Raw genomic sequence first — 17,426 nt, 5'->3', positions numbered from 1 at the left:
ATAAACCATCCACTCACTTTTGAGAAACGATCCTTAATGCTTACATGATAGATTTGATGTTGAAACCCGGCATGTGTTTATTGGTGACCACTCAGGCCAAGTAACCATCCTCAAACTGGAACAAGAAAACTGCACCCTGGTCACAACATTCAGAGGACACACAGGTGGGATTGAAAGCAGACCCTCCATGTGCTGCTCTCACAGTGACCTATCGCCTGCTGCATGTTCTGATGTTCACATGATGTGGTGTGAAAGTGACGAGGTACAATCTGGGCTTGTGCAAAGATACACGTGATACGTGTGACTGATTTCAGAATGGTTCAGTAAGGTACAATGTCAGAAATTTTCTCCATCAGTCAAACAAAAGAGCAAACAGTCTATTTCAAAAATGGTGGTGATTTGGTCTTTGTCATGTCACGCTGGAGAAAGCCCTTGTTGGCATATGTTAATGAGACATTGTTTGAGGCTGTGTGGCCACTGCACAAACAGTTGGACAGAAGGACAGCTGCCTCGGTCTGTCCTTGCCATCCTTGGAGCGAGAAAATGGTATGTAAGACAGACTCCTACTTCCAAGACAAATGAAATGAAAAATAGATTTGTCGTGGGTAGCTAGCCTACATAAAAAGGTACAAGTTCCTCTTTAGTTTTCCTTCCTCTGGGGCTCTTTTCAAGGCCCCCTTTATGTTACTGGTCTGCTCAAGGTCATTTAAGCAAGGTGATAGACTGTATCCACACTTAACCTTTGAAAGACTTGAGTAAATGATGATGACTAATTTTTTACTAGTATTTTTAACATGAGATGTTGACCCTGGAGAATGAATAACTGACTGTTTTCCTGGTTCTTAATGGGCTTTTGTGTCTTCTGCAGTTTACCAGCCCATGATTCAGTATAGAACAAGGTTAATATTGAGTTTAGACGTCATATAAGAACAAAAGTAGGTGAATGAGGATGTAAAATGGGATAGTACCTAGCTCATAAGGGATTTCCTAAAGGGGAAAAGAGCAATGCAATAAAGAGAAAATTGAATCCAGGGGAAAGATTCATAAAAGATCATCTTAATTATCTACACCGGAGGGAGGAAGAGCACATAGAAACCTCCCCTGTGGATAGAACCCAGGTCTTTCCTGATTGGATTTCTCTTTTTAGCCACCTACACCCTGACCAAGCCTGGCCTGGTGGGGACCTGAAACTATCTCACGTCAGGACTGTTTCACTGCTGACTTCAGTCTCCTAATCCTTGGCTTCCCTAAGCCCTTAACTCCACCTGCACTTGTTCTTGCCCTTGTTGAGGATTCCTTCCCTTGATCTCTTGCTGCCCAGCGTCTCTGCCCCATCTTCCCTTCCTCCCCATCACTTCAGCCACGCATTTCCCAGCATTCTCAGTTCAGGCGCCCTTGTTCCTCCTTGTTGGGAAATTTCACCTGTGGTTCAGAGTACCCACGTCTCTCCTGCGCACTCAGCCGCAGAGTCTGCACTCAGCTTTGGGGTCACGGCACGAGCCTCAGCTCATCGTCCCCAGTGCAGTCGTCATTCCAGTCCAGACTCAGGAGTTGCCTCACAGCCCCTCCTGTAACCCGGCTCTCAGTCCTTCGTACACAGTATGTTCCTTCTCTCCGTCCCTCAGCAGCTTTTGCAGACCTTCCCCACTCTCCCCAGGCCTCCTTCAAAGAAGAACAGAGGTTATCAGATAGAAGCTTTTTAAAAATGTTTATTTCTTGGCCACCCCATCTTCCCTCCCCAACAAGCAAGCTTTTCCTTCGCTTTCCCCGCGTCGCTTGCCCTCCCGCCTCGTGCTGTCCTTGGCCCCAGACTCATCCTCCTCGGGGTCTCCACGTGGAAAGTTAATCTTTTGTTCTCCCTTTGGACCAACTCTTCTCAAGTTTCTAAGATGCTGAGTTTCTTGCCTCTGTTAAAAAACAAACAAAACCCCTCTGATCCCATCTTATTTTCTTAACAGTGGTGCCGCTTTTTTCCTTTGTTTTTCAATTGCAGTAAAATGTACACAACCTAAAATTGATGATTTTGACCATTTTTGTGTTCAATTCAGTGGCATTAAGTACATTCACATTGTTGTGCACTGATCACCACCATCCATCTCCAGAACATTCTTCATCTTGCAAAACAGAAACTCTGTGCCCATGAAACCCCCTCCCCCCAGCCCCTGGCAGCCACCATTCTGCTTTCTGTCTCCGTGCACTATGTATGAGGGGAACTGTGCAGTATTTGCTGTTCTGTGCCTGGTTTATTTCACCTAGCATAATACCTTCACGTTGTCGCAGTCAGTAACGCTTCTTAAAAAAGTATCATTTTCCCAGCTGCTTCGCCTTCTTCCCTCCCGTTAGCTTGCCCGCCACCTGCAATTTGGCTTGTCTCTATCACTCCTCTCACCCTGCCCTCCTCGAGGTGGCCAGTGGCCTGCTGGTAGCTAAATCCAGTGGACACGTTTTCAACTCTGTCCTGTTTAAGCTCTTGGTAGCGTTTTACATTGCGGCCATTCCTTCCTGCTGTGACTGCCCTCGATCGGCTCCTGTAACACACTTCCTCCCGCGTTGAAGTCTCTGACTTCTCTTCCTCCTCTCCTTTGGGGTCGTCTTGGTGGGTTCTGCCTGGGACCCTCGTCTCTTCACCTCCTGGGCTCTCCCTGGTCGACCTCGGCCACTACCCCAGTCACAGAAAGAAAAGGCATCGTCATGGTCCTCAAATTCCTCACAGCCCAGTGAGCGAGACAGAAGCTAAACAGTAATTATAGTGCCTGGGGGCCGGGGTGTGTGGAGGAGCGTCTGGGGCCCAGGGGACCAGCACCAAGCATGTCCGAGAACACGGAGAGGGCGCAATGCTGGGATGGGAGTGGGAGTGGGAGTTGTCAGGGAAGGTCTCCCCCCGGGGGGGGAAGGTATGACTTTGACCTAAGATTGTGGCGGAGGAGTAAGTGTTGAGTTCATGAAGGAGAAGTGGGGAGAGCAGGGCAGGCAGAACAAACCAGCGTAGTCCAAGGCCTGGGGATTTGCAAAAAGCGTGGCTCTCTTGGGAGCACCTAGTAACTCTTTTTGGCTGGAATACTGAGTATGGGTTGGGGGGGCGGGTGTCAGCCAGAAAGGAAGTGAGAGTCAGTTCAGATCACTGAGAGCATTATCCTGACATCAGGGGAAAACGGTGAAAGAGTTTTAAGCAAAGAAGTTAACCTGATCGGATTTTAAAAGATTGCTCTGGTAGTAGAGTAGAGAGTGTGATGGGAGAGCTAGTAGGAAACTGGCCCTCGCAGCGTGGCTATGGTAATGGGAGAGTGGGGAGTGGCTAGACCTGCGGTAAAATTTTAGAGGCCGTGACAGGCTGGAGAGTTCCCAGATTTGGTTGAGGCAGAGGTGGCTTTCAGCTCGACCTTCTGGCTCTTTAGAAGTCAGACGTTGCCCAGAGCACCGATAGAAATTTTCCGAGTTCTGTACTGCTGCCTCCGGATCAGGAAAGGGGTAAGTAGCTGCTTCTTACTGCTGTAAGGTGAGCCAGGGGTGGCCCAAGGATTTCATGTCTTCCAGATTAGTTCCAATATAAAATACTACCTGATATTGTATCTTACCTTTCTGAAAGAGTGTAGAATATTTTCACATGATTTCATCTTGAAATATCTTTGAGGAAGACAGGACGTAGCCCAGGAAGGTTGTTATCTAACACGAAGGCAAATAAATGTAGCAGATCACCTATCTAATTTGATATTATTCCTAGACAGTAGTATCTACCCATCTCCAGTCTGGCTACAGCACAGGTCATTCATTTAAAGCTAGAACAAGGGCATCTGAGAGATTCCACAATGATTCAAACATTGTTGAGCTCTTCCTATGCAGTAAGTCCATCTGGGCCCTGGGAGGTCCCAAACTCGGCCAGACACAATTCTGGAGAAAGGGGCTGTGAGTGGAGGGTTGGTTCTAACCTCCTCACTCCCTTACCCCCCAAACAAAGACCTTAAGATGAACCCAGATCCATTAAAGAGTGATCTTCGGGATCTAATCACTCCAGATCCAAACTCAACAGCAGACAAGTCTTCAGTATGTGTACGGAGTCAGCCATCCACCCATCACTCTCTGTTACAGTACAGAAGGTCATATAAAATGTGAGTTAGTGATGGAATCTGTCTAATAGCCATACCCAGAGGCCAAAACATGGCATTTACTAATCCATGGGGATTTAGAAAACTAATTTTATGTTCTTATGCTCCCTCTGCTGGTTTTATTTCTGGAGCTAAATGCCAAATATCATAGTTCTTTGATAATTTCTGCAGAAATTAGAATATATTTCTGCCAAAATGTCATACGCTGATTTGAACAAAGGGGAAAAATATCAGATTTTGACCACTGGAAACTAATAGTATCAATAAAATCTTTTTTTTTTCTTCTAAGAATTTTTTTGGTTAGTATGAACATATTGGAAATAGGAGGGCTTGAATGTGAACCTCCCAAAGCATACTACTTAATGGAAAATTAAATACAGACTTGTTCATTGACTGTTAGGAGAAGTATTGAAAGTAACAGTGTAGCTATAATAAAAATAATGAAAACAAGGGACAGGCACAGTTTAGTGCAAATATGCAAGTTCAGATCATTAAGCTGAAAGCTTGAGTTTTGTTTACAGTGGAGGCTTTCACATCTAATAGATGTGGATTTTCATCAAGAGTCCGTCAGGTCATTGGCTCTCCATGGGATGAGTGCTGCCACTCATCGGTGAATGAAATCAGCCTAGTCCTTGCCCTGTTCAAATCCCGCTCATGGAATTAAAGCAATAATTGGAAATATTATGCGTGTAACAAGTGTTGTGAAGCCCCGAGGCCACGCATGGGCTTCTTTGGGAGCAGTTAACAAGAGGGCTTCTTGTCCAGAGAGTTAAAGGGTGTCTTCTAAGAAAGTGGTGTTTAAACAACACCTTAAGAAGACTGAGGAGTTACCCAGGTGGTGGGAACATTCCAGACCCCGGGTGTATGAAGCAGGTTTGAAGCCTGGAGTGGATAAGTGTGCATGGAGTCCAGTGGCCTGTGTGGAGAGCCAGGGGTGAGGGATACAGGTTGACCTTCCGGGCAACGTGAAGAACTTCGAGTGGGCATTGTTCTCAGGCAGTGGGAAGCCAGTGGTGGAGTTGAGGCAGGGTGGTAACGTGCTTTCCGTTGAACGAACCGTGGTAGCAGCGGGTGGTGAACTGAGTGGGGACGAGAATGGATGTGAGGAGGCCTTTTAGAAGGAAGCTACCGCCGGAGTCCCTGGAAAAGGGGACTCCTGTCTGGACCGGGAGAACAGCAGCGGGTGTGGAGAGTAGAGGAGGGGTTCAGGGTCTGTTTAGGAGATGAGGAGTCAGCAGCGCGTGATGATTGGTTGAAGCAGGAGTGGCTTCCACGTTTCTGTCTGGAACATTTGGGTGGACGGTGATGCCATTTACTGAAAATAACAGCAGGTTTGTGAGAGAATATCGTGGTGCTTTAAACTGAACATGACCAAGAGACCCCCTTGAGGAGGCGGCGAGGAGTCAGCTGGATGTCCCGCTGTGGGTCTCAGGAGGAGGGTGTAGCCTAGAGACGGAGCACGTTTACCTTTCCAGAAACGCTCATCACTTCAACCTCGAGCAAAATGCAGTAACTGAAAGGTTACATACTCTATTCAAGAGGCTTCGTGGTCTGAGGGCTTCCTTGGCTGCCTCTCCTCTGGCCGCATTTGCCTGCACACCCTCACCCTGCACGTGTGGTGGGAGGTGCGTGGTGAGATGCCAGGTCGCACTGGTGGGGACAGAGCCGGCACTTTCCAGCCCTGACTTTGTGACCCTCCACCTAGTCTTCAGCTTTTGCAAGATATGTTGTAAAAGTCTCCAAAAATTAGCTCACTGAGCATTTGGTAACATGTATGAAATTTCTAAAACTGTTTATACTCTGATCTGGTTCCACGGTTGGGAAACTCTTCTAACCAAATCAGAAATGTGAATAAAGTTTTATGTATAAAAGTGTTCATCCTAGCAAAACGTATAATAGTTAAAAGTTAAAAAACCTAACAGTAAGTGAAATAAGGTACATCCATGCTTTGGGATATTATGCAGCCATTAAAAATTCCATTTATGAGAGCATAAAATAGTATAGATAAAACTTTGACTTTTAAGAATGAATTCATTTATGTTAAAAGTGATTCTGTGGGTTATATTGTGGAGGGCCAAGGCAGGGAGAGGCAAATAATGAAACCATGAGGGAAAGCTCTGGAGCGGAAAGCTGGAGTGAAGGACAACGAGATGGAATAAATGATTTTTGTCAGTTAAAATATCATAAACCCCGGCAACCCACAACCATCGCAGCCCTGGCTCTCATTCTCCATCCTGGTTATGGGTCATGCAGGGCGAGGAGGACGGCCTGGGTGTAGACGGAGAGCGGGGAGCCTTGTGTCTGCACTGCCCCGCGAGGCGGCTGACTCTCCCTGCCGCCAGGGGTGTCGCGTGGAAGGGACTCCGCTGCCCACCAGGAAGCTGCCAGAGGCAGCAGTCGCCTCAGAAGGAAGAGGCTCCCGCGCCATCCCTCTGTGCCCCTCCGTGTCTGCCAAAGCCTCTGCTGTGACGGCTTATTGCTCTCCTTTATTGCCCTCCCGCGCTTCTTTGCCATTCAATTAACGGGCCAGGTGAGTAAACATAACACTGAGCACCTCTGGTGCACCCAGCTCTGTGCACTGCGCTTGAATACAAAGATACGGAGCCTGAAGTCTACAGTGGGGACAGATTTATAATCCAGCAAAGTTGGATCCAGTGAGTGATGGTGACCTTTAGAGACATGAGCAGAGGTGGGAGCCTCACCTAGATTGGGGGTGTTGGAGGGAAGGCTTCCTGCAGGAGAGGGCACCTGAGCTGCACCTTGAAGAGGGAGAAAAAGTTACCTGGGGGATAAAAGGTAGGTCTGGCGCTCCAGGCAGAGGGAGCAACAACATCTTGTGAGAGAATGGCTCCACCAAACACAACGTGCGCGTCCTTCTCGTTCCCAGAACTAACATCGTATATTTGTGTTGGTGTTGGTCTGAGTCTTATTTGTTTTGAATATATCCACAGAGCTTAGCACAGTGCCTGCCATATAGAGGATGCCCAGTAGCTGCTTGTTGAACTGATTTGAAATGAATGCTGTGATTTACAATTTATAAGCCAGCCTCCAATAGAGACCCCGTTGTTAGGTCATTTACATAGAACTGGGATGGGACCACAGGGTGATTTTTTTGCCTCCCCAGTCCCATCCTGTTTCCTGTCTTGCAGCTTTTCCTTCCATCTTTCCCACTCTTCCTGAAGCCTGTGGTATAAACAGTCTGAGCCCTGGGAGAGTCTGATGAATATGCCCTGACTTGCTTTAACCTGGTTATCTGTTCTCTCTTCCTGACCCTGTGTTACCGAGAACTCCCCTTCCCAGCTCTGGCTCCTTACAGCCTGATGTGATGTGCAAAAACTAGAGGTGGATCTTGTTTCTAAAACTTTAGTTGATCTTATGATGGTTGAGATAGCATGGGAACGCGCTGGTCACTGCCTTAGGCTGACTCAACAAAAAACAGTGTCACAGAGATGGTCCAGGTGAGGTCTCCTGCACTATAATCATAGCTCACGTTTATTGAGTGTTTCCCATGCACTAGGCACTGTTCTATGTGCTTATATATATTCACTCATTTAATCTTAACAAAACTATTATCATCCCTCTTTTATGGATGAGACTTCTGAGGCTCAAAGTCTTAAATAACTCGCTCAAGGTCATATACCTAATAAGGGTAGAGCTGTCATTTGAGCCTAGAATCTGGTTCCAGAGCCTTTGCACTTCTGATACCGTATATCAACTTCCCATTTCTTCATCATAAACCATCCTTATCCCATAGTCACCAACAAAGGCCAGAGGGCCTGCTTCTCATGGTGTAGTGCTGGTAGATGTTGGTGTGTATTAGTTAGGAGGAGCTGAATGATATCTATCACTTGGCACATAGAAACCCTATTTAAATTATTTCCATGTTTATTTGGACAGGTTGAACAGCCCATCCAATTAAGTCTTTAAAGTTAAATAAGTCTTTCTAACCATTCTTTTTACCAGTGCCCACCATTATTTAAATCTAACATGATGTTTTAAAGAACCTGAGCCACCCATTTCACGTGGTGTCTTAGTCCATTCTGGCTGCCATAACAGAATACCATAGACTGGGTGGCTTATAAACAACAGATATTTATTTATCACAGGTCTGGAGTCTGGGAAGTCCAAGATCAAAGCACTGGCAGATTCATTGTCTGGTGAGAACCCACTTCCTGGTTTCTAGATGGCTGTCTTCTTGCCATAACCTCACATAGCAGAGTGGGTGAGGGAGCTCTCTGGGGTCTCTTTCATAAGGGCACTAATCCCATTCATGTGGTCTCTGCCCCTGTGACCTAATCACCTCCAAATATTGAATATGAATATGAATCTGGCGGGGGACACAAGCACATGTTAAATAGGAGAAATCATATATTTGTCATCTTTCTCTTTTCTATCCCCCTAATCCTTAACCAGTCAAGCAAGACCATCTCCAAAGCTTCTCCTTGAGATGAGCATTCCCTGACTTAACAGGTGTGAGTAGTGGAATAGGTGAAAACCAGCACACAGACAACACTGGTCAGCCGGGAAAAGAGATGTCATGTGCCTGTTTCACGTCCTAAGAACAGGCAAAGGACAGTCATTCATGTACTTCCTCCTTCGTTCAATCATTTGCTTATTGAATGCCTACTGTAAGCCAGGCAGAATTCTAGATCCTGGGGATCCTGTGGGAAAAAGCCAAAGCCCTGGCCCTCCTAGAACTTATATTCTGGTGGGACAGTAGGCATCGCTCTGAAGAGAAATACCTTAAGGAGGAAAGTGGTAAGAGTGGTCAAGGGAGGTCTCTGAGGACGTGGCATTTGTGAGGGAACAAGCCAGTGATAATCTAGGGGAAGAAAGTCACAGGCAGAGGCAACAAAATGCAAAGACCCAGAAGTAGGAATGAACCTGGCCCATTCTAGGAACTTTGGGAAGGCCAGCTGACTGGAGCAGAGCTAGTAAGGTGGAGGAGGAGAGAGAGGGAAGCCCCTATAGTGGCAGAAGCCAGATCACAAAGGGCCTGGAGAGAACTGTGGGTTTTACTCTGAATGGGATGGGAAACCACAGGGGTGATTTAAGCAAGGGGTGTCATCATCTGCTTTGTGTGCTTCAGTGATCACTTTGGTGGAGAATAGACAACAGGGACAGGAGTGGAAGCAGGAAACGTTGTATGAGGCTAGTATAATAATTTCAGAATTTAAAGAAGGTGCAAAATAGTGCTGAGAGTCCCATGCATCTTTCACCCCTATTCCCCACATGTTAACATCTTTGAAAATTACAGTACAAATATCAAAAATCAGGAAATTTTGATACAACACTGTTCTTTAATCCGCAGACGTTAGTCACATTTCTCCAGTTATCACACTAATATCCTTTTTCTGGTTCAGAATCCAACCCACGACTACACCCCATGTTTGGTGATAACGTCTCCTTAGTTCCCTTAACCTGGAACAGTTCTTCAGTCTTTCTGTGCTTTCATGACCTGGACATTCTTTTTTTAAAGATTTTTTTTTGATATGGACCATTTTTAAAGTCTTTATTGAATATGTCACAATATTGCTTCTGTTTTATGTTCTGTTTTTTTGGCCCCAGGGCATGTGGGATCTTAGCTCCCTGACCAGGGATCGAACCCTTGCCCCCTGCATTGGAAGGGGAAGTCTCAACCACTGGACCACCTGGGAAGTCCCAACCTTGACATTTTTGAGTACTAGCCTGACTGTCCTTCCCCTGTAGAAAGTCTCCATTTGAGTTTGTCTGATGCTTCCTTATGTTTAAATTTTTATAAGAATAAAACAAAAGGGACGATATGCCTTCTCAGTGCATCATATCAGAAGGCACATGATACTGATTTGTCCTCTTACTGGTGCTGCTAACTTTGATCGCTTGGTTAAGATGGTGTCTGCCAGGTTTCTCCATTGTAATCACCCTTTGTAATACATCAGTATGTTGTGAGGAAATACTTTGAAAGGTTGAAACTATGTAAATATTCTGTTTCTTATCATATATCTGACAAACTAACTAGAGTACTATATTTGTATACAAATCTTTTTATATTTGGCCTTATTACCATTTTTCATAGCTAATTTTGTCAATTCTTCCCCTAACCCCCTTCAGTGAGGTTGTACCACTTATTTGTAATATGGCTAGGTTCACTTGTTTCTGTTCATATTCCATTTTGGGTTCTCCTTCCCCCTCCCCCTCAGCAACACACACACGCACGCACGCACACACACACACACACACACACACTCCTAGTTTTTATTTTTTACTTGTTTTCAAGTATGTGAAATATTAACATGATTCCAAAACTTGAAACCAAACCAAAAAAACACAAAAGTGTCTCTCCTTCATCGCTTTTCCATTCCCATTCCCCAGCCTCTCCCACACACCTGCTGTAGTTAACAAATCTCAGTAATTTCTCATCTACCCTTTTTTCTTAGATGAGAGGTAGCATAATGTAGATATTCTTTTGCACTTTGCCTTCTTCCCTTTACGGTATATCCTGGAAATCATGTCATAGCCATCCAGCAGGTCTTCTCCATTCTTTTTCATAGCTGCATAGTACTCTGTGAATGTACCATAGTTTATTCGCCCACTCTCTTATATGAGCATTTAAGTTGTTCCCAATGTTTTGCTATTCCAAACCATGCTGAGATGAATAGAGTGTGTATTTTGGTGTATTTGATGGGAGCAGGGACAGTATCTTCCAGATAAATTCCTGGAAGTGAGATGGCTGGGTTGAGAGCTAAGTGCACACGTAGTTTTGTTGGATATGGCCTTCCCCATATTACTGGTTTGTATCCTCATCGACAATGTATGAGAATGCTTTTTTCCCCAGAGCCTTTACAACAAAATATGTGCCATACTTTTTAATTTTCTAAGCAAGAATTTTAATTGTCGCTCATACAAGGATGGTAGCAGTGGAGATGGTGAGAAGTGCTTAGATTCTAGATACATTTTGAGGGAAAAACCAATTCAGAGTTTATAGTGGGTTGCTTTGGAGGCTAATGTAACAGTTTTCCAACCAGGGTTCTCTCTAATTCTGTTTAAGTATAAGGCATCAATATTAACTGTCTAAACTAATAACTTCTTTTCACTTATCTGACATTTTTGAAGCTTTGGGTGACTCTCGCCTTCCTCTTGGACCAGCCTTATTATAATATTCTAGTAATTCTATGGCATTGTAGTAGGTAATGGTACTGCTCTAACAAATAACTTTCAACATTTCAGTGGCTTAATGCAAAGGCTTTTTTCTCATGCATGTAACAATCCAGTGCAAATGTTCCTGTTCTTTTCCATGTGGTCATTCAGGGTCCCAGGCTCCTTCTAGAATTTCTCTGTGTCCTGGCATCTTGGAGTCCTCCAGGAGGAAGTATAAAGAGAAAGTGGAAAAGGAACATCTTAACTGCCTCGGCCTGGGAGGGATGCATATGACTTCCGTGTACTTTCTGGGTTCCCTTGCTGAGAACTGGTCACATGCCCCCTAGTTGCAAGAGGGGCCAGTTAATGTGGCCCCTGTAGGAAGCAACTTTCCAGGGAGCGCTGTATATACAAGAAGAGGGAACATGAATTTCAGTAAACAATTAGCTGACTCTGCCACAGATATTTAACAAAGTGAGTCATTCTAGTACTGTGTGGGAATAAACATTTTGCATGATGGAATGCATATCCTGAAGCATTACATTCTCAGATACTGAAGGAAGGTTAAGGGGCGGGGGATGGGTACATGAAGTTTAATAACAGGGAGAGATGAGTTATACAGAAAGAGAAAATATTTAGCTTTGAAAGGCTAAGTAAGCATAACAGAGGAGTTCCAAATAACGAGATTTGTGGATGAAAAAGCGATCTTTGTGTCTTCATTCATCTGCTCTTTCATTCATTCAACAGGTACCACCAGAGCCTGTTTGCTGCTGGCCCTGTGCTTGTTTTGGGGTGGGAGCGGGGGAGGGAAGAGGAGATGGGAGCTGCAGGGGGTGGTCAGCACAGGTGCACTGGGGGAAGTGGTGTGTATTCTTACAGGGACAGGAATATATACACGCAGAATGTTGTGCAGGTATAGGGAGAAGCTATTAAGCATAATCCAGGATAGTGGGGTTTTTTTTTCCTTTTGATCTTGAAAAAATACCTTCTGAGACATTATATGAGAGAAACTTTCCTAAAAGCTTTTAAAGTGCAGTACTTCATTAGAACAAATTGATGATCTAAAGAAGAAAAATGTCGGATTCCAACAAATAAGAAGCAACTTGTATGTTCTTTTCAGAATATAATATTTTTCAATAAAAATGAGTAAAAAATGAGTATTTCTCATATTCTTAAGTATTCATAAGCTTTTTGCTCATCTTATACATAAAAAGTTACTATTGTTCTCAGTACACAAGAAGTTTGATTTATGATGGGACTGCCAGGGAAGAAAATCTGTCATAATATTTTATGGCCACACCACTGGAGTGGTGCTAATAACCATCTGTACTGCACACCACAGTTTACAGACTGGTCCCGGGTAATTGGTCCAGTCACGCTCACTGTAACCCTGTGAAGTGGGCAGTGGTTAGGCTGATATTATCCTCAGTGGTATCATCGTATTACCGTCATCCCCAGTTTACAGTTGAGGAAACTGACACTTGAGGATGTAAGTAATTTTCCCAGAATCTCATCATCCCCAATTTACAGTTGAGGAAACTGACACTTGAGGATGTAAGTAATTTTCCCAGAATCTATAAATTTAAATTCCCAGAGAGAGAAAATAAATTTTAAATTCTGATATTGTTGTCTATCAACACGTATATTCAAGAATAAAATAAATCTAAGTGAGCTTTTTTAAAGCCCCGTTTACTGCTCACCTGCTGTCGGGGTGAGAGGTAGACAGGGCTTAAATACTATGGTCAATATTTCCAAACGGTGCGGTATTTTCTGTTCTTAGAGCTATGTCTATTTTTTGAAGGTCAATTAATTGCCTTTTTCATTCCCCTTTGGTCTTTACAGTAATTGATTTTATGGTACATTAAATTTGGGGGAAAAATGCATAAAGGGTGGGACTTTTATTCTTGGAGCCCATTTTTTTCTCTTTGGGGACTTATTTGTTCTTTCCACAAAAGTTTGTTTTGTGCCAGGAATTGCGCTAGAGCTGAACTCCTCTGCTCTCACAAGTTATTGGTGAATAATGTTGTCACTTTGTGACTAATGGCCAGCTGTGTCTGTTCTCTCAGGTGGGGTGACTGCCCTCTGTTGGGACCCCGTCCAGCGGATGTTGTTCTCGGGGAGCTCCGACCACTCCGTCATCATGTGGGACATCGGTGGGAGAAAAGGAACAGCCATTGAGCTCCAAGGACATAAGTAAGGCTGCTGGTACTTTCATTTTTTTTATTTATCATTTATTTTTTTAATTTATTTATTTTTTATTTTTGGCTGCACTGCGGGGTGTGTGGGATCTTAGTTCCCCCACCAGGGCTCGAACCCGTGCCTTCGGCAGTGAAAGCACCGAGTCCTAACCACTGGACCACCAGGGAATTCCCTGCTGGTGCTTTTATGAAGAACTCTGGGAAAATATTCCTGGCTGAAAGCTGGAACAAAGGCATGCGGGCCAGTCTTTGTGGCAGGAGCTTAGCCTGGGGATAACATGACAGGAACGCAAATAATGGCCACTTTGATTTATATCTGTACATAAGTATGTTTATTTATTTATACCCCATTTTAATCCACAGAGGATTTGAGAGTGCTTACAAAAACCACAAAATAAAATAATGGCAGCAAAGAAATAAAAGGTAAAAAAGAGAACCAGGGAAGACTATAAGAGTAAAAATTTGAGAGTAAGAGAAAAAAGAGCTTCAGAATATAAGCTATGAAGGCCTACAGAATTTCTATAATTGAGTTCAAATGTGGTTTCAAGATTCCTGGCAGCTTAAGGAAAAGGGGAGAGATAATATCCTCACCCAGTACATGTTGTACTTCCCCAGATATTTACTGAGTACTCGCCTTGATTAGTATCAGGCTCTTCTTCCTGAAGGAGAGGATTTCAAGAGACTGAGGGGACGAGCAGAGAAAGCTTTGTGCTTCCTTGGAGCGGTTCTCAAACTTTGTTGTCCGCAAAGAATCACTGAGAAATCTGTTAAGTAGATTCCTGGGCCCTGTCCTCTGAGATTCTCTCCACTGGTCTGGAGCTGCGGGCATCTGTGTCGTAACAAGCCTCCCAAGTAGCTCTGCCAGTGACCCTTGGACCACACTCTGATTTGTCCCACGTGTGCTGCCCGAGGTCCCCGGAGGCAAAGCCTGATCCGTGTTGCCAAAAAGAATTTTCAATCTGCTTTAGAACTCTGAAGCTAATCTGAATTGTCTTTAACTTTTAAAGTTTTCAACCTGATCTTAACTATGACTCTAATATATCAACTCCCATGAACTGACTGGTTTTAAGCGGCATTAGCTTTGCCTGTAGATCTGCCTGGAAACACGAGTTTCAAAAACTTCTCCTAAGTAGTTAAATTTACAGTTTGGAATTATTAGATATGAGCTAATTCAGTTTTAGAGGGCCCATGCACAAATAATTATTTTTTGTGTTAGAGTTTAATTTTAGAGACGTAGCTACTAAGTCCTTCATTCCCACATGAGAGAACAGATCAGTTGTCTGGGGCTATACTTGGCTTGTGGGACCACTCAGACCTCAGTATCAGCTCATGAAAGGAATCACTCCCCTATATTTCTCTCCATGACAAGGGGACACGTATCGAGATCACGCAGAAGGAGTTGACATCATCCATGTAAGTGAAGAAAAAGAAAAGCAAAATACAGCCCTGTTTCCTAATACTCGGTTACTAGCTACCCTACCAAGTAATTCCTGCTACACGGGCTCCCTCCGAGAAATCAAATACAGGCTTTGAATGAAGATCAGCAATATTTCTTGGACTCATTCAGATTAGCTCATAACTCGTTTTATTTCTACACAGTGGTTCACAAAGACTGCAAGCAGGGCGAGTGTCAGTACTCACCGCCAGCATCACTGGGTGCTGCGTGTCCTTAGGCAAAACGTTGTTCTGGGAGACTTGCATCTACAGTTGGATAAGAAAGGAAAAGCTATAAAGTGGAGACAGAGTCTTTCAGTTCCAGAAAAATGAAACCTAAACTAATAGGTCTTCCAGTTTCTGAGACATACAGGCTTGGCCTTTTAGAAGATGAAACGAGCCATACTTGGAGTCCATCCTGATAGGATCACACCCTGGAGGTGGGCGGGGCGGACAGGCTGGTGAGATCGGGAGCTACCGGTCAGAACCGCCTTGAACAGGAAGAACAGCAGAAGGCCTTGCCCGGTGCTTTCCTTATTGATAATTCAAGCTTAGTAATAAGGTGGAGTCTATGAGGGGCTCCTTGACACCAGGTCTTAGCCTGAGAGGGGTTGCCCTTGGTGTCACAGAACTAGGAGAAGTAAACTTCCTCAGCGTCGTTGGTGTCACGCTGTGAGAGTGGGTTTGAGTGCCCGAGGTGGGGATAGGGAAGCACTGGAGCTGCTGACAGATGGAGGAAGACGGGGTTCACCAAGAATGTGCAGGAAAGGAGGGCAAGGGCATCAGGCAGGATAAGGCCCACGTTCACAGCAGCCATTCCTCTGCCCTGAAAATTGGCCACTGGATTGGTGTTTGGTGATTCTTGTATTTGTTTTTTGTTTTTGTTTTTCTAATTAATTAATTTATTTATTTATTATTTATGGCTGTGTTGGGTCTTCGTTTCTGTGCGAGGGCTTTCTCCAGTTGCGGCAAGCGGGGGCCACTCTTCATCGCGGTGCGCGGGCCTCTCACTATCGCGGTCTCTCTTGTTGCGGAGCACAGGCTCCAGACGCGCAGGCTCAGTAGTTGTGGCTCACGGGCCCAGTTGCTCCGCGGCATGTGGGATCTTCCCAGACCAGGGCTCGAACCCACGTCCCCTGCATTAGCAGGCAGATTCTCAACCACTGTGCCACCAGGGAAGCCCTCGTTTTTTGTTTTTTTCCAAGTTATCAGCAATCTTTTCTTGTTTCTTTTTTTTTTTTTTTAATTTTTATTGGAGTATAGTTGCTTTACGATGTTGTGCTAGTTTCTATTGTACAGCAAAATGAATCAGCTATACGTATACATATACCCCTTCTTTTTTGGATTTCCTTCCCATTTAAGTCACCGCAGAGCATTGAGTAGAGTCCTGTGTGCTATACAGTAGGTTCTCATTGGTTATCTATTTTATACATAGTATCAATAGTGTATGTATGTCAATCCCAATCTCCCGATTCACCCCATCCTTGATTCTTGTATTTGAGTAGCGCCTAATATTTTGTCAAAGAGCTTTCAAAACACACAGACACCTCAGTTTAATCTTAAGATAATAACCCTATGAAAGAGAGAGGTCAGATATCATTTTTTCGGTGAGAATATTGGGCTTCCATCCTCAAAGACCCCAGCTGGTAGCTTAGGTTTCCCAGACCTCAGTTCAGTCCAGCAGAGAAAGCTTCTCAGAACCTTCTTTGTATCCAGCGCTGTGCTAGGCTCTGGGGAAACAAAAATAAACATTGAATAACACGGTCCCCACCATGCCCCATGGTGTTTTCTTTCTTTTCTACTTTAGAGGCCAAAGACTTTCTGTTTGGGGCCCCAGGCTGCCCCTTGCTCCCCTACAATTCCTCATTTTCCCACCTTCCCCCAGGATGACTGTTGGTGGCCAGAGTTCCAAATCAGGGACCCAATCGTTGAGCTTGGGCACCGGGAAGAGCAGACTGGACCAGAGATTCCCCACCCTTCAGGGTGGGGAGACTGCCTTCCCCTCTTCTGGAAACGTCCAGCCATAGTGTGGAGGGACAGCTCCCTGTGGCTTCTGTCCCGGGTTCTGAGCTTTCACACCATCCTTCATTGGCGGAAATACAACGTTTATGTAGCTAGTTTGATTTGATGTGTAAAAATCCCATCAAAGCAGAGAGAGCTTTAGCACAAGTAAGTGATTGATGACAGCAAAAATGTTTCCAAGTCCGAGGAAAAAAAGCTGAGAAAGTATACTTCTGTAGTACAATATTATCTGCATTTGAAGCATTTGGGTATTTTTATTCCCTGCAGCAAGTAGAACATGATTACGTGCCAGCTCTGGGGAAAGAAAGGCAAAGAAAAGGTTCCAATTTCAGGGACCAGTTATGTTTTTCAAGAATCAGTTACCAGTTAGATGGATATTATTGAAGCATCAACCTGGACATTTATTGTCCCATGCCCACCTTGTCAAATCTAATCATGGGACTTGGACCTTTTAGATCCTTTTTTATTCTCGGATAATACCTATCATTTCATGACCAACTTTTCTTTCATGGCCACATTTTTTCTTTCTAATACTGTTTTCTTAGGACTCTAA

At 44.4% G+C, this 17,426-nt stretch overlaps 1 protein-coding gene across 5 annotated transcripts in view; it reads left to right on the top strand.

The window, feature by feature from the left end:
* Positions 1–17,426, top strand: part of WDFY2 (WD repeat and FYVE domain containing 2) — a 173,115-nt gene that overhangs the window by 132,270 nt on the left and 23,419 nt on the right. For all 5 annotated transcript variants that reach the window (XR_014236943.1, XR_014236944.1, XM_082365592.1 and 2 more), the window contains 2 exons: positions 52–164; positions 13,286–13,412. Coding sequence is in view for 3 of the 5 variants with exons in the window: in XM_082365592.1 (XP_082221718.1) it covers positions 52–164; positions 13,286–13,412 (240 nt within the window). In the remaining 2 variants the exon portion in view is untranslated. The remainder of the gene's footprint in view (positions 1–51; positions 165–13,285; positions 13,413–17,426) is intronic.

This window comes from Balaenoptera borealis (genome assembly GCF_965194805.1).
Source record: "Balaenoptera borealis genome assembly, chromosome: 18".
NCBI lineage: Eukaryota > Metazoa > Chordata > Mammalia > Artiodactyla > Balaenopteridae > Balaenoptera > Balaenoptera borealis.
This window is presented reverse-complemented; position numbering and strand designations above follow the sequence as displayed.